The following is a 21,225-nucleotide window of genomic DNA, read 5'->3' as shown; positions in this document are numbered from 1 at the left end:
ACACCAGGTGCTAAGATATGGCCTGGTGGCCTCAGGGATGGAGAGGAAGGAATTGGTAAAGACTGTTCACAAAGGAAAATTGATAGGACTTGGTACTGGCCTAAAAGTAGAGGATGAAGCCACCAAAGATGCCCCCATGGTTTCACACCCTTGTGACAGGAGGTCTGGTTGGGAGACTCAATTCTGTAAAGAGCATGTATGAAAATATTTTATGTTTCACTCATGAATTGTGGATATAGAGCTTAGAAACTGCACGTGCTGCTGCCTGGGGTTGTTGGTCATCCAAATATTAGAAATTTTGTTTATGTTGAATTCAAGTAAATTCTGGGACCAACTGTGTGGAATGTGAGTAATGACTCATCATGATCAGAAGCCGGTCTCTGATTCCATATCGTCTGATACTTACTTTCATGTTGCCCCTTTTCCGATAATTTTACCACAAAATGCAAAGCATTGTCTGTGAGATCTGAAAACAAAGATCTTCTTTGTCTCGGTTTGTGGTCTCTCATTCAGGAGTTAATTTTTCGTAGAATGAATAATTGCTCCTAATTTCTTCTCATGTCTGTCTATTTTATGGAGGTCAGAGGTGAGCCCACTAACAGATTATTCAGACGTTGGGAAGTCTGCTGGGGGCATTTTAATTGTTGCTGTCTGCTTTCAGCCTGGGGAAGGCGGCACCTGCCATCCAGCCGTTCAAGGTCAGAAGGAAGAACAGCCCCTTCTCACACGGACAGCGAGAGTGGAACATCGTGGGGTTCCCTGGTAAGAGGGACGGGGCTCCCAGAAGAAGTGACTGTGCACACCCAAGTGGCTGCCACTTCGGTTTTGAGCCAATCCTCTCTTCCTGCTTTGGAGATGGGAGAAGAGACCACACCCTTCAGGAAGAGAAATTCCTCGGGACCAGAGCCTTCCTGGCTGCATTTGTCCAGGGTGCCGGCTTCCTCTCCTCCCTCAGATCATTCCACATGTGAGTACTTGTATCCCGGCTTAGCACTCTGAAGTCATTCCAAACAAATACACAGACGTGTAGAGGTAGCTAGTTCTGTACTCGTTACAGAGGTTAAGGGGAAAAGACATTAAGCACATATGCAAAGTGTTCGGGATAAAAGTACAACCTGCACAATTTGTCTCAGTATTGAAGTTGTTTAAAGTATGTTTTCTTTAGCTGTATAAGAAGGACAATATTAGTTGGTCTGGTGGCTGCCCTAGGCCTTTCTGTCCACCAATCCTTGCTTTCCCCTCTCTTTCCACATACACACACACACACACACACTAAAGACTAAGTGTTATTGGTGTGTATTCTTGCACAAGAGGTCACGTTCTGGGGTGAATGAAATGGTGAGCACTGTCATTTGATTAGGAGTTCAATTTGTATTTCTTCATTATTGCAAAAATGTTTCTTTCAACGGCAAAGATAACATAGGTATACATTTTTCTAGGCATCATTTAAAAAAATCATACACTGCAGGTGTTTGTGGGGCTGCAGCAGTGGAGTATTCACCTCTCGGCCATTCCAATTCCTGGTCATCAGTTAAATCTCCGCTCAGGTATTCCATCTCCACGAAGACTTTTTCAACCCTGCGCTCCTCTGAGCCACACACCTTGTCACACTAGGTTGTCTAATGCCTGTCTGCCCAGATAGATTGTAATCCTCCTGAGGACACGGGCTGTGTCTACTACCTCTCTTAGGTTCCCCACTGCGCCAGAACAAGGTACAGCTGATAAGTAACAAGGAATAGCAGGCACCCGAATATCACAGGGCACGTCCAGCATGGGCCAAAGAGAATGTTGGGAACTCGTCCCACCCTCTCCCTTCTCTGAGGTTTTATTCAGAGTCTGTGCATGCTGCCTGTCTTTTCATCCTCATGCCACAGGGAGCAGGACAGAGAGGGTTGGAAACATTCTTGGGAAATAGAGGTTAGGTTGCTTCAGAAATTACCATTTCAAAATTTTTATGGGTCAGAGGTTTTTAGAAGTACTTTGCAAGACTAGGGGTTTGTGTTTATGTCATGAAGCAAAAACTGAACCCAGAGGTCCTTTCTGTAATGCCTATTTAAAGCAGCCAATTCCTCTTCCGTGTACTCTGTATACAGTTTCCTGCTGACTGGTATACATATAATTTATGATTCGTGTTTTTAGGAGATTGTTTTTTAAGATTATTCTTAAACATTGGTTAGATTGGATAAAAGCTATGATCTTTTCCACCTTCAAAGTTCTGTGGTCCAGTGATTTACAACCAGCTTTACTAAATGCTAAAGGAAGCTTTTTCTAGGAAGCTACGCTTTGATTCTGGTCAGGGTCATTTAATATTTATAATTTAAATTCAACCCATTACTGTGGTATATTTGAAAATCAGCCTGTTTCCAACTTTACTGGACTTGACTCTGTAGTCACCTACATTTTTCAACATTAAAAAAATAATCGGCCCTCAAATTCCTTGAGCATTCATCGTTTTAGAACCTTATATTTTTAATTTTCGAAGAGTACAACCATATCTTTCCTATTCCTTGAGTGTTTCACTGAGCATTTCTCTTCCTTCTTAGTGAAGTGGGTGTTCTATGCTGGGTAGAGCCCTGCCTCCTTCTTAGATACTGGAGAGGGCTTTGGGTGTGTTAAATGAGGGGATAGCCAGCCATCTGGGAACATCTGGATCCAGCCTGCCATCCTCCCCTCCTGCCTGTGGGAGTGCAGAGGACACATGCACAAGGTCCTGAAGCCACATGGGAAACAAAGTTCTGCTCTATTTTTAAGGCTGGGCTGGTACCTGCTAATCTGCTAACCAGAGCTCTGGCATACCTCCTACCTCCCCTTAAATCCAGATCTTGCGATTTTACTATCCCTCTCTGACCACGGGATCTAGGAGCTCCAGACATGCAGGCAAGGGTGCTGAGAGAGCCCGCAGGACTTGCAGAGCAGAGCAGAGTCGCCTGGCCCAGCTGGCCCTCTCTGTAGAAGAAGGGTAGCAAAGAGGGAGTGTGGTGGGTGCATGTGCCTTTCGATGCTCGGCCACTCTATCCACTTGTCGATGTGACCCAATGAAAGTTCTGGCATTTAAGACCAGTCCGATGAGTGATGCTGCTCACTAGGTGAGCACTAGGATGGCCAGCTGGGAGCCTGGCCCGGGGAGAATGGCGCTCTTGATTTGAAACATGAAGGGATTAGATCAGATGATCCTCAAGCTCCTTTCTGTTTCCAGCATCTGTTATTCCAAACACATCCAGCCTTTGTGTTCTGTGCCTCCTTTCACTCCTCGCTCTGCTACACAGAAACTGCATGCAGCACAGCCTCTTCTGAGGCTCGAGCAGCCAGGATTTATCTGCTTCCAGAAATAAATTGTATGCCAATAAATGTATGCATTAAAACAGGTACAGGCCCAGACAGCTAAATCAGATTTTAAAAAAGAGATCAGAAGCCGTTTGAAATTATTTTTCTTACTGCTTTACATCTTTTGCTGCTTTATATCTTTCTGTGCTTTCTGTGTTTTCTATAATAACCATGTACTATTTGATCATTAGGGGAAAAAGTAAGTAAGCAACTAACAGGGAAAAAAGTTCTCTTCTGCAGGCAGAAAGAGATATGTGTATGTTGAATTGTGTGAGAGTGGCTACAATTGAGCACTAAATTTAGTACTGAGCTTCCTGGAAACCAGGGCACAAAGGGAAACCGGGTGGGGCATGAGATTGTTGTCAGATAAAGTAAGCATACAGTTTCATCCATAGGCATAAGTGTTTTGGGGGCAGTAAATTCTAAGAGGAATATTTGTATAAGGAATGTTGAGAATCATAATAGAAAATGCCATCAATTGCTGTTTTGTGTAAATTATGCTAATGTTCTTTAAAAGGCAATATTTTATATAGATTCTCAATAGGAGCTGAGGGTGTAATAATGGATCTCAACTCTGGAAAGTATTTCTGTGGGTAGCAGAGCTAATGTGGTCTAGGTAAATTGCTTTGTGGTGATTTCACTTTGTAAAGGAAGAGAACATAACTCAGAAGATTGTAGATTTGGCATATCTTTCTCAAATATCAGCTGCTTCAGCTAGATTTCTGGCAAGTTCTGGAGAGCAATCAAGCCAAAGTTGAGCATTCTGTTGCATGCCTGAGGTTCCGGTATTTTGCATTGTGATTGGAGAGTGACCCTATGTTTTACCAGATGAGTAGGCATCCTTTTCATCTCCTGTTATAAAGATTAGGGCACTTGGCTTGTTTCTGCCTCCAAATGGATGGTCTTCCCATTTTTGTATGGCTGCTTCAAGGTAGAAATGAGCAAGGAAGCACTTCATAAATAATCAGTCATGCTGGCCTGTTGATTAGAAACATGGTAAATGTCTCCCTGGATGTATTTAGCAGGCCCGCATTTAACAGTATAAGTGGTGATTGTAGATTAGTTTGACCAAACATTGCCTCCTTTTAATAAAGAGGCACCAGCTCTACATTGTTCACAGAGCTTTACTGTGAGAGTGGAATGAGATTGTGCATATAAAGTACTGACTCAGCACAATGCATTAAGGTGGATATAAAGTACTGGCACATAGTAATTGGTCAGTAAATGGCAGCTTTTAATAATGCTGATAATGAGAAGATGAAGCAGTGTTCCACAGAGCCTCAGGGCAGGGAAAACATAGTTGTTTTCCTATTGTGACTTTCAGCATTTGTGATTTTTGTGATTGTACTTCTGTGGCCATTGATCTGCTGGACAGGTATTCAGGCTGAGTCCAATATAATGACATTGTACATCAAATCAATGAAATAATGCAGTTCACTGGAAATAAAAGTGCTTTGAAAGAGCACCCGGTGATCTGACGAGGCTGTAATTTGGTGGATTTAGATAATAACTCTAATGAAGTTAGGCCTGAGAAGCCAAGTGGGTGAGTGAGGATTTGGGACATATCTATATTCTGCTTTCCTTTTTTATGGTAATGTGTTTTTGTTTGTTTGTTTTTGTTTTTAAGTAGGGGTGGGTTTAGGTAGGCTGGGACTCCATTTTTGTGTCTGGGTCTTTCCGTTTCCTTGTTTCAATTGCTAGTTGTGTGGATTGCCTGCGTCTTCATTTTGTCTCATTGACGTCCAGTGACCAGAGCTGCAGCCCGTGTTCTAGGTCTTGTACGAGAGTAAGAGGAACCTTTTTGCTTCCTGTGCTCCTGCTTTCTTTCTCTCTATAACTATATTTTATATTTATTTGTGCTTTTGGTCACAACTGCACATAGGACTTGTTCTTCAAGGAACCATTTATACTGAGAACTTCCTTCTTCTCTTTCCTGGGTCACAATTAACATTTCCAAGCCTTTCATTATATAGGTGTATAGAGTACTTTATTTTATTTTTGGCTTAAGAAGAAAAAAGGGGTCCGCTCAGTGGCTTAGTGGTTAAGTTCACGTGCTCTGCTTTGGCGGCCCGGCGTTAGCAGGTTCAGATCCTGGGCGCAGACCTACACGCTGCTCATCAAGGCATGCTGTGGCAGCAACTCACATACAAAAAGAAAGTAAAAATAGAGGAAGATTGGCAACAGATAGTAGCTCAAGGCCAATCTTCCTCACCAAAGAAAAATCAGAAAGACAAAATGAAGCACACTTTGGTTCTTCCCAGTCACCAAGCTTCTCTGTAGTTTATCTGTTTGGAATGAGGATTTCAATGTGCTCTTCTGAAGGTCAGTTCTCAGGGTGTCCTTTGGAAAGTTCTTTGTGGGAAGAAGCCATCAGCAAGCCACCTGTACTTCTGTGGAGCAGACTGCACGTTTTGACCAATGGTGTATAATTCAATTCTTGAGGTTCTTGACAATTAATCCAGTGTTTGCCACCCATTTCGTTAGAACAACTGTTCCCAACCTGGAGTCCCTGATCTCCTAGGGGCCCACTGGAGTAATCTGTAAGCTTGAGAGCTGGTCTCCAAAGCCTAATGAGGCTAACTACAGTAATGGAGCCTGCTTCCTTTTGATTGGAATTAAATCAAATCAGTGGGGTAACAATGAGTATCTCCTGCTGTTTAGAAGCTCTATTACTTAATAAATGCAGTTCAGTTAATAGTCTTTCAAAACATGAGGTTTACAGTGGCCTTGAGGTGGGGAATAATAAAGAACCCTTGAAGGTGACAAGGCTCAAAATTACTGTTCTAGCTGGTGTTGTTCCAACTGTTCTCTGCAGAGCCCTAGGCCTGGGGGCTGGGCACCTTGGAACGGCCCCACTTTTATTCGTTTTCATGTATGGGTTTTAATCTATAATAGCGTTTGAACAAAGGGGTTACACTGCTAAAATAAAACAAAACAAAAACGTAAACTTTATCACATGGTCTCTCCTATATAAGCTATAAGGTAGAATTCAAGAGTAGAAGTTTTTACCTTCCTCTGTAAAATCCAAGGCAAATAATGTCTAGAGGCTTTCTCCTACCTTCTTTTTAGCTTGAGCTGAAGCTTTTCATTGCGCTTGGTGAAGGCCCTCCATGCTTCTCCACTTAGCTCTGTGAGGATTAGAGCTAGTGAGAGAATGAGTGTGTCAGATGTGTGTATCTACATTAGGTCCACATTATCTAGATTTATCTACCAAAGTGTAATAAACATTATTTGTATCTAGATACATCCCTGATTGTCTGAAACTCCTGAGTAGTCTTGAAGCATATTTTCTTCCATTTTAGCTTCTAAAAGTATGGAGGAGCTAAACAAATCCACTGCTCTCCAGAGCCCCTCAGTCAGTTGGATAAAGCGTGTGCACATTGCCACCACATTCCCCGATGGTGTCCCAAGGACACTCCAGTCTTTGACCGTCAGTCCAGGACCTCTAAATGAGACAGAGAGTTTCCCCATGGACTCTGAAATTGCCACGACTTCAGCATCAGTCCATTCTACACCCTCTGAGGCAGAATTGAAAGGAAACAGTGAAGTAATCAGCAATCCAGGGGATGGGAAATTCATCGAGCCATCCACAAAAAATGGATTTGGCCTTACGTCGTCCGACGTCTCGGTGGGATTTTGGCGAAATGATTCCCCAAGTAAGTATTCAATCTTTATTTGATCTATTATGGACATTTTTAAGTTGTTGAATTTTCTCAAAGGATCTCTTCAAGACCATTTGCAATCTCTAAAGAAAGCTGTGTTCTTAGATAACACCATCTCCTTTGTCTGGCATCCCACGTTATCTCGTTTTGGTTTTCTTCCTTATGAGAACATTGTGAAATTAGTTGAATGGGCATCATTCCTCCTGCTTTCTTGTAGATGAGGAAACTAGGGTTCAGAGGGTTTATGTAATGAGTGCACGGTCATTTAGCTTGCTCACAGCAGTGAGCCCCCAGCCTCAGAGCTCCCACTGTTGAGTGCATCTTATTACTCTGTAGCATCGTCTTCAATGAGAACTGGCCCTTCTTTAAAACTAGCTTCAGCTATTTTATGTACAGATTAACTTTACAAATAAAATGTGCAGATATAGATATACTCCCCAAATTCATGGTTTTAGTGTACCCTCTATAGTTGATTTTTTGTTTGCTATACTTCGAAATTAGAATAATCTTTATTAACAGTAGAAGTGTTTTAGAAAAATGCTTCTGACCAAGCAGTGTATTTGGGCACATCGTATTTGTTGGACATAATGACACACTGGCTCCCTTGACCACTTTTTTGGGGAAAGAGAATAAAACATTCAAGTTACTCTGCAACTTTGCACAAGCTATTTAAAAGCTTCCCTCTTCACCAACTTTTATTTTTAGTATTTCTATCTTCCTGACACGGAAGAGTTTTGAAATAATTATTTAGAATATGAAAATGCATGTCAGGTTACACATATGGTAAATACTGTACGGGGTCCTTGCAGAGGGCACCATTCCTAGAGAAGACTCACGTCTCTGTTCTGGAGGGATCTCTTTCACATCCATGTAATGGCATTTTTCTCTGACACCTCATAGCCTCCAGAGGACGCCAGCTTGCCAGCAGCTCTGACGCAGAGAACAGAAGCCGCGTGTCTCCGACTGAGACTGTGTCTGGGTCCGTCCCATTGGTCACAGGTGGAGAGAGCACGGCACGCTCGTTCTTGATCGACAGCAAGACAATCACAGACGCGACAGGAAGCTCTACTTTCTATCCTGACGTTGTGAACGCTTCAGTTTTGACTCAGTTCTCAGCCTCTGCCCCACAGAGTAGAGGAAGCGACACGGCGCTGGGTGATAGGAGTTACTCTGAGCTGGCCACCGAGTCTTTGTCTTCACCTTCCTCAGAAAGCCCGAATTCCTCTGCACCTCGCGGTGAACGCTCGAGTGAGTTTCCCTTCCCAGAATGCACCACACGGAGGGGAGAGGGGCTTCCTTGGCTTGTGATCTTCTGTGGCCTTAATGAAACAGCTCCGTAGGCCCCTCTAGTTTCATTATTTCCAGGCCATTCTTCTAGCTGGTTGATACAAGTACACCTCTATATCCCCCATTTTTTCTGGTACATCTCTGAGATACTGCTGTTGCCACCTTCCCCTCCCACGCACAGCTCAGAGACCTCTCTATCTGTGTCCTTCCCTTCCTTATCGCCCACACCATACCCCCAGACCTGCCTCAATCACACAGCTTCCGGAAGGTGGAAATATCACTTTCTTGTGAGTTCACCCCAGGTCTGGGCATTCATCAACAGAAATTCTCTCTCCCCCTTTTTTTCAAACACCTTTATTGAGATATAACTCACATTCTATGCAATTTCCCATTTAAAGTGTATAATTCAGTGGTTTTTAGTGTATTCACAACATTGTGCTATCATCACTACTATCTAATTCCAGAACATTTTTATCACCCCAAAAAGAAACTCTGTACTCACCAGCACTCACTCCCATTCTCTCCTTCTCCCATCTGCTGGCGACCAGTAATTTACTTTTTGTCTCTCTGGATTTGCCTATTCTAGACATTTCATATCAGTGGAATCATATGATATATGGCCTTTTGTAGTTTTCACTTAGTGTAATGTTTTCAAGGTTCATTCATGTTGTGGCATGTATCAGTACTGCATTTCTTTTTATGCCTGAAAAATATTCTCTTATATGGATGTACCACAATTTATTTATCCTTTTATCAATTGATGGATGTGTGGGTTGTTCCCACCTTTTGGCTATTATGAATAATACTGTTGTGAACATTCAGGTACAAGGTTTTGTGTGGATATATGTTTTCAATTCTCTTGGAATTGCTGGGTTAAATGGTAACTGTATTTTTAACCTTTTGAGGAGCTGCCAAACTGTTTTCCAAAGTGGCTGCACCCTTTTCTCTTCCCACCAACAATGGCAAGGGTTCCAGTTTCTCAGCATCTTTACCAACACTTGTTATTGTACATCTTTTTTTATTATAGCCATCCTAGTGGGTGTGAAGTGATATCTTGAGTAGTTTTGATTTGCATTTCCCAGCTGGCTAATGAGGTGGAGCGTCTTTTCATGTGCTTGTTGGTCATTTGTATATCTTCTTTGGAAATGTCTATTTAGATCTTTTGACCATTTTTAAATGGGGTTATTTGGCCTTTTTTTCAGTTGTAAGAGTTCTTTGTATATTCTGGATACTAGTCTTTTATCAAATATGTGATATGCAGACATTTCTCCCATTCTGTGGGTTGTCTTTTCACTTTCTGGATGGTATTGTTTTCAGTGCAAAAGTTTTTAATTTTGATAAAGTCCAATTTATCAATTTTAGAAAACTTTTCTTTTGATGTTCCTTCTTAATAATGTTTTTGGGTAATTTTTAAAAACAATTTTCAGCAGCCTTATCAATGTAAAGTGTATGCTGACTAAAGAAAAAATGCATTAACTTATCATTTATACTTATAATAGGTTTAAATTCTTACCTCTCCACCACTAATAATAGCAGCTTCATTTTCTCCGTATGTGCATCCTAATTGATGAGGAAAATTAGCATTTATTGCTACTCGTGATATGGAAAAGCATATGCTTATCAGGAAAGAATACCACACATATGGGTGGAGGATATTTATGCTCTTTTATATCTGTGTATGGAAAATGCATTATCTGCCTCCTAAACAAAAGAAATCATTTTCCACCCTCACAATTGTGGGGCTCAGAATTTTGACCCTCTCAGACCAGGATCTTAGGTTCTGTAGCCGTTCCCTTCTCCATCTCTTCAGTACCCTTTGCTCTGCATTAATGCTCAGTTGATTCATGTGGAAAATGTGATCTCAGGGTGAGCGGATCTTGGGGTTCAGTTATAAAGAGCTAGATAAGAAATAGCCTTGTTCCTGAAACCGCCTCACCGTGGGTTAACATGATGCTTTATCTCGTTTCCTCTGAATTACCCCAAGCTGACTCATTCTGCCATCCAGCCCTTCAGAGTTCTCAAGCTGTTCCATTTTCTGGGTTCAGATGCAGCCCTTCTGTTTCAGGTCATGATCTTCCACTTTGTTAAATTTGTAAGCCTGACACTTCATTTAACACAGCATTTACGACCTCCCCTTCCCAGGCAAGTTCCTCTTTGCCCAGAGAACTTGTGCTCAGATATGCTCAAATCTCAAGCCTCTCCTGGTGGACTTTCCGTGGGTCTCTGAAGCCCTTCAGCCTGGATCACATCACATCGCTGTCTGGGTCCTGGCTTTCTCAGTGCTTCCCAGATCACTGTGTATCCTTTCCCCATACTCATCCATCCTGTCTGTCAGTTAATGCAAACCTATCATGAAGTGAACTTACTCAACACTCAGCTGTCATCGATTTTCCATCAGGGTGTGTCCATGGGGTGTCAAGAGCTAGTCTGGTCTGGGAATAGGAATAAGAACCAGGAAAAGAGGCTGTTTTCTCATAGAGCCAGATTATGAAGTATTTAGGCCAAGAAGAATTGGACCTCATTTCCATCTGAAAAGAAGGGTTCATTTGATAATCTAATATAGTAACCTAAGATACTTTAAGCTTATAGCATAAAGCATATGCCAGAGAAAGGGGGAAAAGGATATTTATTTGTGTGTTACCTGTCCCTATTCCATCCTCATCAAGAAAATAAAACAAATGGATTAAAAAAAAATAACAAGCCCACCTTTAACCTCTGACCCAATACCATTTCTCACTGATATGTTAAGACCAGTAGCTAACACTCCATGAGAATGACAGGCCCTGTGTCACTTCCTGTACGGCTGGTCTACCAGGAGGTAAAAGCCCCTGGAGTGATGTGGGCCTCCCTCTTGGGCCTCGTCATAGGGTCTGAAGGCCCAGTTGGGTTGTTAGTCTTTGTCCACAGTTCACCTCCCCCACCGCCGCCACCGATTTCCCTGACAGAAACTCTATTTATTATGTGTCGCCGAGCAGAAGTACGGTATTGATCCTGTCCACTGAAGTAATAAGGCTTCCCATAAATCCAGGTCGCCTGAACAGATATGCTGACATGCAGAGCCTCTTGAGGATTCAGTCACCGATCTGTGTTTGCAAGAACAACACACGTCTTGGTTTTCCATGATGTGAGTTTGAGATCAAGATCCTGAGAAAGCACAGGGAAACATCTTGGCTAACGGAGTCCAGGAAGTGAGGCTTATTCCTGAGACTCACACACAGTACTGTTGCTCTAACCCTGTATTGACCGGCCATCCCCTTTTCTATCTTCTTGTAGCCACTGAAGACAGTCCGGAGCTGGGAGTCATTTCTGAGGCGCAGGAGGGGACTTCCGAGGGGACGTCTGGAGCCCGTGCTCATAGCCCGCACACTTCAGCCACTTCCACTGGAAACGGAGAGCGCACGCTGCGGTCTCTCACCAACGGGAGCACAACTCCTGGGGAAGCAGGGCGCTCTGTGGCAGCGCCCAGAGAAACAGAGACTGCCACTCAGCAGGGGAATGTGACCGTGACTGGTGACACCCACCTGGTCTCGGGTTCACTGGCGGCCTCGAGTGCCCTCGGAGGTGACGAGCAGGATCTCTTCCCACATTCCTTCAGCTCATCTGTCAGTTTGCTCACAGTCCCAGAATGATTAAGTTGGCTGTCAACCCAGAAAGTACCTTACAAGCTCTTTATGAAGAGAACTTTCTGGATTCTCCCACGTCCCCCCACCCACCCCCTCCACACACTTTCCTAAAGCATTTGCCGTGTTGTCTGCCAGGATGCTTGAAATAAAGGAGACCAGCCATGCTATGGCTAAGGCCAATCTCCTGGGAAAGAAATATCTCATTATACAGAATGGAAAGTTGGGAGGGTTTTCCTTTTCCATTTAGGCATAACAATTGTTCTATTTGGGGTCTTAAGAGTTTTTCAGATACCCGTTTGCTTTTATCAAAAAAGGCATGTGGAAGGAATTTGGACCTATTCCCTATTCTTCGGCCTCTGGCCCCACTTTTCTTTTATTATTGTTTCCATTGCTGCCACCCTCTCTCCTCACAGGAGGGTAAATCTACTCAGCACGGACTCAAACCCTTCCTGCCTTCCCATACTGTCTCTATCCAGAGTGCTCCCATTGAAAACCACCTCTCCAGAGAAAGTGTTTCATCCACTGGCATTCGCAGATAGGACATTGAGAGTCTATTTTATAGTGTGTGTTCAGGAGATTTCCTGTTTGTTTAGTTGACCTAACTTTAGTTTTTCCATTTGCAGTCACTGGAGATAGCTACGATCCAGTGAGTGGCACAGACGTTGAAGAGAGGAGTTCCAGCGACCACACAGACCACACCTATGTTTCATCTACTTTCACCAAAGGAGAACGGGCATTGCTCTCCATTACAGACAACAGTTCATCCTCAGACATAAGGGAGAGTTCAACTTCTTCTATTACGATCTCAAACTCATCACATTCAGACTATTCTTCCTCTTCTCAGGCTCAGACTGAGCAAAGTAATGTCTCATCCTATGAAGGGGAATATGCTCAGCCTTCTACTGAGTCACTAGTTCTGCGTACAGCCAACCCTCCGTCCTACACACCCACCATTAATATGCCAAGCACTTTGGTTCTTCTGAACACTAGTACTGGCTCACTTGGTGACTCATCGTCTTCTTCATCAGGGTCCCCTTTGCCTCTGCCCTCAGTGTCACAATCCCACCAGTTGTTCTCATCCACCTTACCATCGACCAGGGCCTTCGCTCACCCACTGGAGTCCACTCCTGGTGCGCCCACACCGTTGTCTTCCTCACCACCACCTTCACCGATACCCCTGACAGCCTCTACCTTTGCCTCGCTGTCTGTCTCCCAAACAACCCTACCACCTTCATCTTCTACCCTGGTGCTGCCCGCGGCAAGGGACCCTCCTGTGACTTCAGTTTGGATGTCTACAATAGCGTCTGTGGCAATGTTCCCCGGTAGTCAAACAGCAGATCCTAAGAACCAGAGCAACCCACAGCATGAGCAAATCATTACGGAATCAAAGCTAGAGAGCCTGGAGTCTCTGCCCACAGAGGCCACCAAAGCTGTGACAGTGAGGTCTACTCTGGGGATCCCTATGCCTCCGGCCTTAACAGAGTCTTCCACTGAGCAAACCCTTCCAGTCACAAGCACCGGCATGGCCCAAATGTCTCCAGCTTTGACAACCACCACTCTCGAGACCTCTTCTCCCCCTGTGACCACTCCCAGCCCCCCATCAAACACAGCAGCTGTGACGGCTGGCCCCACAACAGTACAGACTACAGCCAGAAAACAGCTCTTGCCAACCAGTCCTGAAACTGTAGCACCACAAATCTCGACAGAAGGTCCTGTTACCACAAAAAGGAGCCAAGTCGATATAGATGCTACCACCCAATTGGTCTCCCTGACCAGTGTACCCACCTCAGCAAAAGAATTGACTACAGTGCTTGGCATTACAGAAGAGTACAGCCCGACGTCACATTTCCTCAGAACATCTCCTTCTCCCGAAACCACAGACGTTTCTACCACTGAAGTGCTGACTCCTAAATCTACCACCTTCGCTGCTCAGAGCAGCACGCAGCCACCAACAGCATCGTCATCTCCAGCCTCAGGTAGAACGCAGTCGCATAAGCACACTGAGAGCTGCACGGGCTCGGGATTCGTGTGAATGTGTGGCAGTGGCTGGTATTTGCAACAGTACGGTGTCTGTTCTGTGGTCTCAAATGCTTCCTGTTGAAGCACTTAAAGCATAAAAGAATGTCATGGTGCACCTAATTTTCTCGCCTCTGAGTTACATAATTCTTCCTGAAGAAAGTGGAGAGGGTGCCATTGGCCGCATGCGACATTAGTAGATAGTACAGTTGTAGCCTGTAACGCCCTGTGATTGCAGGAGCTTTTCAAGCACGCCTTTAACTCTTCCAAGGCCAGAGCAGGGCGGTGATGCGGGATTGGAACGTGGAAAAACTGGAGTCAGGAAGCTTTAGATGGCCTGTCTGAGACACAGAGCGAGTAGGTGCCTGCTCCCAGACCAGAGTCCCGAGCTTCTGAGTCAGTGAGCCCGCTCCCCAGCCGTCTGGGAGGCTTCTCTTGATCCAGCAGAAGTCCAGGCCCTTTGTCCCCCTAAGGTTATGACCCTAATTGATAAATGTGGGGGAGAGGACATGTTCAAGAATAGGATAATGAGCTAACCTTTTCCTATAGTGACTGCGTGACCAGGGCTCCTTTACATCACGCTGAGGTTATCTTTACATCCACGTGGAAGTTGCTGGGACAAGGAAAATAAAACCATCCACTAAAGTGATTATCATTTAAGGAAAGGTAGAAGGAAGGAGGATGATGTAAGTTTTGATGTCATGTTCAAAATATGGGTTGTCTAGACCCAGGAAAGGAACACTGCCATGGGTGAAAGGGTGAAATGGAGACTGACGTCTTAAGGAAGAAGGAAGGAAGAGAAATGCTTTGTAGTGACTAGAGCAGGGAGCTCAGTTAGTGTCAGAGTTCTAGCCAGTCAGCCATCATCAGCCTGGGGGCTGGAGGGTCGTAAACCACCCCCACCGCCAGCCCCACAGTGCTGTGAGCACCAGTGCCTCCTGTGTACCAGCGATCTGGCACTTCTGGGAGATGAAGGGTGGATCCTTCTCCTGGCAAGTGTGGGATCCCTGCTTCAGGGCTCGCAAGCCTTCATTTCCAGAGGCCGAATATATTCCAGTACCAGATGGAACATAATTCACAAGTCTCCGTTAATGCCAGTGATAGCCGTTGCAATCATAACTATAGGCGAGCATCATTAGGAGCATCACTACTGGCTGTTGGTATGCTTTTTGTGACAGTGTTTGTGGATATATAGGGGCTGTGCTTCTCTAGGTGATTTTAGGTATATTAAAGTAGCAATGAGGAATAGGAACACCATCTTTGGGTTTATCCCATTTGTTTTCAGGGTTATTCTTTTGGAGTTAGAAGTCCTAATTTCCACCTTCTTTTTTCCCATTCTACAACTGATTTTCTCCTTGGAGACGATGCAGTCATGTTGTGGGTTTTGGCTTTTCTAAGTATGTGTCAGAAGCCTCTATCAAGCAGTTATCCTATAACTGGAGTGTGACAATGCCAGTTACACAGACCAAACCGAGAGTTGTGGTCACTGCCCCTGGGAGCTGGGAGTCCAAGATGACACTGCAGCCTGTGCGTTGTTAGGGCCTGGATGAATCAGATAGGGCTCATTGTCACATCAAGTAAAGAGAGGGCATTGTCGTGCTCAACTCCGATCGTTTTCCTAAATGATTGCACAGCACATGGAAGATCAGTTACATTTTGAGATTTTTGGATAAAGGGAAATCTTGCAGCAGGGAGGATGGTTGATGAGGGATCTTTTTACTCTTTAACTTGTCCTAAATTGGCATTGATTCAAGTAGAATTTTCTAAGTATCACAAAGGCAATATAATCGTCAGTCCTGAACTGAGTGACTGTTCTGTCCTGTCAGTCCTGTAAGCAGCGTTTGGACTGGAACCAGTTCCTGCATTCAGGGACTCAGTTGTCTAACGCTGTGTGTGTACCCACGCTAGTGCTGGTATCCAGTCCTGGAGCATCTCTTCTGCCCTCTTGGGAACCCATCCTATTTTAGTAGTGTGGCCTTTCAGGGCAAGTAAGCAGAAATAAGCAAGAATCAAATATTAGCTGGGAGAATTAAGAGATAGGCAGCAAACTCCTTTCTCCTCCAAAATGTAGGGGAGTAACATTTTTAGATTAATACTCCGCTTACTTGAAAGTTAGTGTGCTTATATGTTGTCTGCAGAATAACGTCAGACTGTCGCTGACAAGCCTCCATGATCTGGCTCCATCTTGTAGGCTCCCTACACTCCTGCCCTACTGGACCATCCATAGCTACCTAAAGACCCCTACGCTTTCCTGCTCCTAGCCTTCACTGTGCTGGTGCCTCAGCATAGAATCCCCCCACCCACCCACCCATGTCTGCTTATGAAAGTCCTTCCAATCTTAGTCAAGATGTTATTTCAAACAGTCCTTAATTCTCCCTTCCATCAAAATCTGCTACTTTCTCTGTACTTCCAAATCCTGCCTCGTATTTATAGTTAGTTGTATACATGGCTGCCTCCACTGTCAATAGACTGGCAGCCCCTTGAGGACGAGGGTAGTGTCCTACTCCTCTCTGGGGTGCCCCCACACCTAGTGCCTTTTGGCCCTTAGTAAGCGCTTACTGCACTGGATTATGGTTTTGCTGTCTGCCACAAATTCAACATGGCCTTGTTTTCTCTCCTCTGCAGATGTGAATGAATGCCGCTCGAACCCCTGCCCACCCCTGGCCATGTGCAACAATACTCAGGGATCCTTCACCTGCAAATGCCCGGTTGGGTATCACTTGGAAAAAGGAATATGCAGTTTGGGTAAGAGAATTAGTCTGTCTTGGAATTTTTTCTGCACCACAATATATTTTGCAAAATAACATTTATTGTTTTCTTCCCTAATCAAAATAAATATTTGTCCAAGGTATAAACTTAAGGAATATAGAAAGAAGTGGAGGATGCTGCCTATTGTTCCACCACTCAGAGATTTAGCATCTTATTTGCGATCTTTTTTAGTGTGCGTTATATTTTTATATAGTTGAAATCATGGTATTTGTACAAACTTTATATCTCAGACATTTCCCCTGTTATTAAAAATATTATACAAACATCTTAATGACTGCATAAATATGCCATTATTTGTGCATAACACTATTTGCTTAACCATTGCACCCTGCAGTTAGGAAAAAAGTATATCAAAAGGATATTCTAACCACATAGTAAAAAAAAAAATTATAGAGAGAGAAAGAAAAGAAAACCCTGATTATCCTACCACATTCACACATTCTTTTCATTTTTAAAAATGATCTTCACGTTCTTGTCCACAGGCAAATACATTTTTACAAAGCTGCTGCTGTAATTGTACCTTACGATTTGTAATATTTTGTTCCCTAATTTGATAGAGTCATGAAGCTGGTTGATTTTAGATATAGTCTCCATTTTAGAGATTAAAAAGCAAACAAACAACCCAAATGAAAACTAAGGCCCTGATAAGGTGCTAAGTGGCCAAGCTTACACAGCTTGTTGAGGAGAGGCCATAATTCCTTCCCTCACACAGCAATGTGTTAATCATAAGAGCGTTCTTGCACATAGGGTATACCCCTGTGTTAGAGTGCCAAGTTCAATACATACCTTGTGGAAGAAATTAGAAGTGAAGGACAGGGGGCCGGCTCGGTGGCACAAGCGGTTAAGTGCATGCGCTCCGCTGCGGCGGCCCAGGGTTCGCGGGTTCGGATTCCGGGAGCACACCGACGTGCCACTTGGTAAGCCATGCTGTGGCGGCGTCCCATATAGAGTGGAGGAAGATGGGCACGGATGTTAGCCCAGGGCCGGTCTTCCTCAGCAAAAAAAAAAAAAGAGAGAAGGATTGGCAGATGTTAGCACAGGGCTGATCTTCCTCTCCCACACACACAAAAAAGTGAAGGACATATTGTTATCTAAGCTGGATAAGGAAACTGGCAGGTAAATTGACGCATCTTTGAATCATCTTAAATCACCCGATGTGATGCTTAACACACAAAGTGCTCAGTAAATATTTTTTGAGAGAACAAATGTCTGTATCCTTGAAAAGTATTATTCGCATGAATTTCTTCTGCCCATAGGCTGAGTGGAGTCATCAGACCTTTTAAGAAGGTTGGTACCCTACTTTTAAATGGTAGAATTTTGAAAATTGTTTAGAATATAAGGTTCAAGTCAAAGCATTATTTAAAGAAAGAAAAATTGAGGAATATACACATCAATCAAAATCAAGAATTTCTCTTATTTTAATAGTTTATTTGCTTTTGGGTAACCTATTCCATTTAGCTACACTCTGTAAGAAATAAGCCAGGAGTTTTTGGTTTAAGAATGGAGAAGATGGAAATAATTTTGTTTTGAGGCAGTGTGGAAAGTACACTTGGCCAGGAACTCAAATGCCCGGCCCCCAGCTTCAGGGCTACTGCCTTGGGCACCACATCACTGTCCTCATCTGTAAAATCAGATTACCACTTGCTCTGCTTCCCACTCAGGGCTGTTGTGAAGATCAGATAAAATAACATACTTGATAACAAGTGTTGGCGAGGATGTGGAGAAAAAGGAACCCTCGTGCATGGTTGGTGAGACATTTAGTGCAGACATTATAGAAAACAGTGTGGGGGTTACTCAAAACATTAAGAATAGAGAGCCAGCCCTGATGGCCTAATGGTTAAGGTTCAGTGCTCTCACCACTTCAGCAGGCCCAGGAACCAGACCACCTGTCTATCAGTTGCCATGCTATGGGCGGCTCACAAGAACTGTAAGGACTTACAACTAGGATATTCAACCATGTACTGGGGCTTTGGGGAGAAAAAAAACAAAAGAGGGGAAGATTGGCAACAAATGTTAGCTCTGGGAGAATCCTTCCCTGCAAAAAAAAAAAAAAAAATAGACCTACCTTATGACCCAGTAATTCCACTTCTGGGTGTTTATCTGAAGGAAATGAAAACACTAATTGAGAAAGATATGTACCCCTATGTTCATTACAGCATTATTTACAATAGCCAAGATATGAAAGCAACCTAAGTGTCCATCGATGGATGAATGGATAAAGAAAATTTGGTATATATTACTCAGCCATAAAAAAGAATGAAATCTTGCCATTTGTGACAACATGAATGGACCTAGAGGGTATTATGCTAAGTGAAATAAGTCAGACAGAGAAAGACAAATACCATATCACTTCACTTATATGTGGAATCTAAAAAACAAAATAAATGATCAAACAAAACAGAAACAGACTCACAGATACAGGAAACAAACTGGTGGTCACCAGAGAGAGAGAGTGAGGGGGGATGGGCAAAATAGGTGAAGGGGATTAAGAGGTACAAACTTCTAGTTATAAAATAAACAAATCAAGGGGATGTAATGTACAGCCTGGGGCACATAGTCAATAATATTGTTATAACTGTATGGTGACAGATGGTGAGTAGACTTATGATGATCGTTTCATAATGTATATTAAAACTGAATCACTATGATGTACATCTGAAACTAATAGGATATTGTATGTCAATTAAAAGTCAATAAAAAAAGTAATAATAATAACATTTGTGCAAGCTTTGAGAATGGTAGATTTCTCCAGATGAGAGTTATCATTTGACATTAGTCTTCAACTTTTTTTTTTTTTTTTTTTGAGGAAGATCAGTCCTGAGCTAACATCCTGCTGAATCCTCCTCTTTTTTGCTGAGAACGGCCGGCTCTGAGCTAACATCTATTGCCAATCCTCCTCCTTTTGTTTTTTCCCCCAAAGCCACAGTAGATAGTTGTATGTCATAGTTGCACATCCTTCTAGTTGCTGTATGTGGGACGCGGCCTCAGCATGGCCGGAGAAGCGTTGCGTCGGTGCGCACCCAGGATCCGAACCCCAGGCCGCCAGTAGCGGAGCGCACGCACTTAACCACTAAGCCACGGGGCTGGCCCCTGTCTTCAACTTCTTGGAGCAGAATTGAAAGCAATGAAAACAGTAAACTACTCTGAATACAAAGTAATAATTATGCATCTTTAAAAAAAATCATTTAGATAACTTATGTAAATCAGCAGTTAAATTTGACTTAAGTACAGGTATGAAGATGTAAATGGGCCTGGGAAAGTGCAGGGGCTGGAAGGACTCTGTGTGATGCCATCTTCATATTCACACCGAAAGCAGAGGCACCATTTACTGTCATGTTTCAGGAGAGATCTGTGCACTTAACATTTACAATATGTATGTCTCTATACAGAGAGTCTGGGTGTAAATCTAGACCTGTGAGATGTGAAGATGAAGGAGTAGAGTGAAGGTTCTGGAAACCTGTGTGTGGAGTGTCCCACAGGCACCATGGATCAGGAGGAGAGCGGATCTCTTGTGTTAACAATCATCTTTCCCTTTTCAAGTCATTTAGCTTCATTGTTCATAACCATCAGAGGAACATGCAAATTAGAGCAAGCTGAAATGCTTTCATTTGGCCGAGAATGTTTTCAAAGAGCTCCCTGCTGTTCAGAAAGAGTCCTGAGCAGCTGGCTTCACTGAACTGTAGAACAAGCAAAAAGATGTTAAATAAGGATTAAGGGCTTTAGACAGTAAGGATAAGATGTTAAATGTTTTCCCTGGCTCATTTGTGGGCCTTTTTCTTAATTCAGCAGGCAAGCTTTCTGTGAAGGAGCAGCTTCATGGATTTCTGTGTTTTGGGTTTTCCTGTCCACAGGGAAAGATAAGAATTTAATATAAAGGAAGATAAGAGCCAGATATAAAGCAGGCCATACTAATTTTTGGTTGCCTGCCCATTTGTAAGTTCCGTTTCCCTCAGGCCCAATCAGCACAAATTGATGTTAACTAGAATTTTATTTTATGAGTGAAATGGGGCTGCTTTCTTTCATGTCTGAACCCGACGATATCTTGAATATGGGTTGTTTTCATTATGTGGTTTATAATCATGGAGTCTGGCAGCCCCCTGGATTGGGGTCCCACTACAGATGTTTGGCAGCTTTCTCTGTAGGCCCTTGGTTGTCCTAAGAATATCAGATTCCTCAAGGGGATGAGGGTGTAGAGGGGAGAGAAGAACTTGGAAGATGGGCACACATGACTTTGTATGTTAATTTTGGCCCTTGGGAGCTGGATGATCTTGGAAGTTACCTGACTTCTGGACGCCTCTTTTATCAGTGATAAAATGGGCATTTCCTCTGAGCAAGAGGAATGGGTGTTGGTGGGGGTGACTCTGATGAGAAGAGGAAACCCAAAGCGTGCCCTTGAAACGGAGGACTTAACTTGGTACAGGACCTAGAGAGCAAGAGCTTTCATCTATTTAAAGCTTTATAGGGACTGACGAGCATTTTTGTCTCTAGCCCCACATCTCCCTCCCCTCCTCCTAGGATTATGTTGTTTAGGCCAGCTCATCTTT

The 21,225-nt window shown here is 43.5% G+C and overlaps 1 protein-coding gene across 2 annotated transcripts in view; it reads left to right on the top strand.

Moving 5' to 3' along the window:
* HEG1 (heart development protein with EGF like domains 1) overlaps positions 1-21,225 on the top strand; it is an 89,608-nt gene that overhangs the window by 31,697 nt on the left and 36,686 nt on the right. For both annotated transcript variants that reach the window (XM_087439730.1, XM_087439731.1), the window contains exons 3-8: positions 662-967; positions 6,627-6,980; positions 7,887-8,234; positions 11,547-11,834; positions 12,520-13,872; positions 16,538-16,657. In XM_087439730.1, coding sequence (XP_087295856.1) covers positions 662-967; positions 6,627-6,980; positions 7,887-8,234; positions 11,547-11,834; positions 12,520-13,872; positions 16,538-16,657 — 2,769 coding nt within the window. The remainder of the gene's footprint in view (positions 1-661; positions 968-6,626; positions 6,981-7,886; positions 8,235-11,546; positions 11,835-12,519; positions 13,873-16,537; positions 16,658-21,225) is intronic.

This window comes from Ceratotherium simum, chromosome 15 (genome assembly GCF_057802395.1).
Source record: "Ceratotherium simum simum isolate JZ-2026a chromosome 15, ASM5780239v1, whole genome shotgun sequence".
NCBI classification, from domain to species: domain Eukaryota; kingdom Metazoa; phylum Chordata; class Mammalia; order Perissodactyla; family Rhinocerotidae; genus Ceratotherium; species Ceratotherium simum.
The sequence above is the reverse complement of the archived record's forward strand: the minus strand, read 5'-3'. Positions and strand labels throughout refer to the sequence as shown.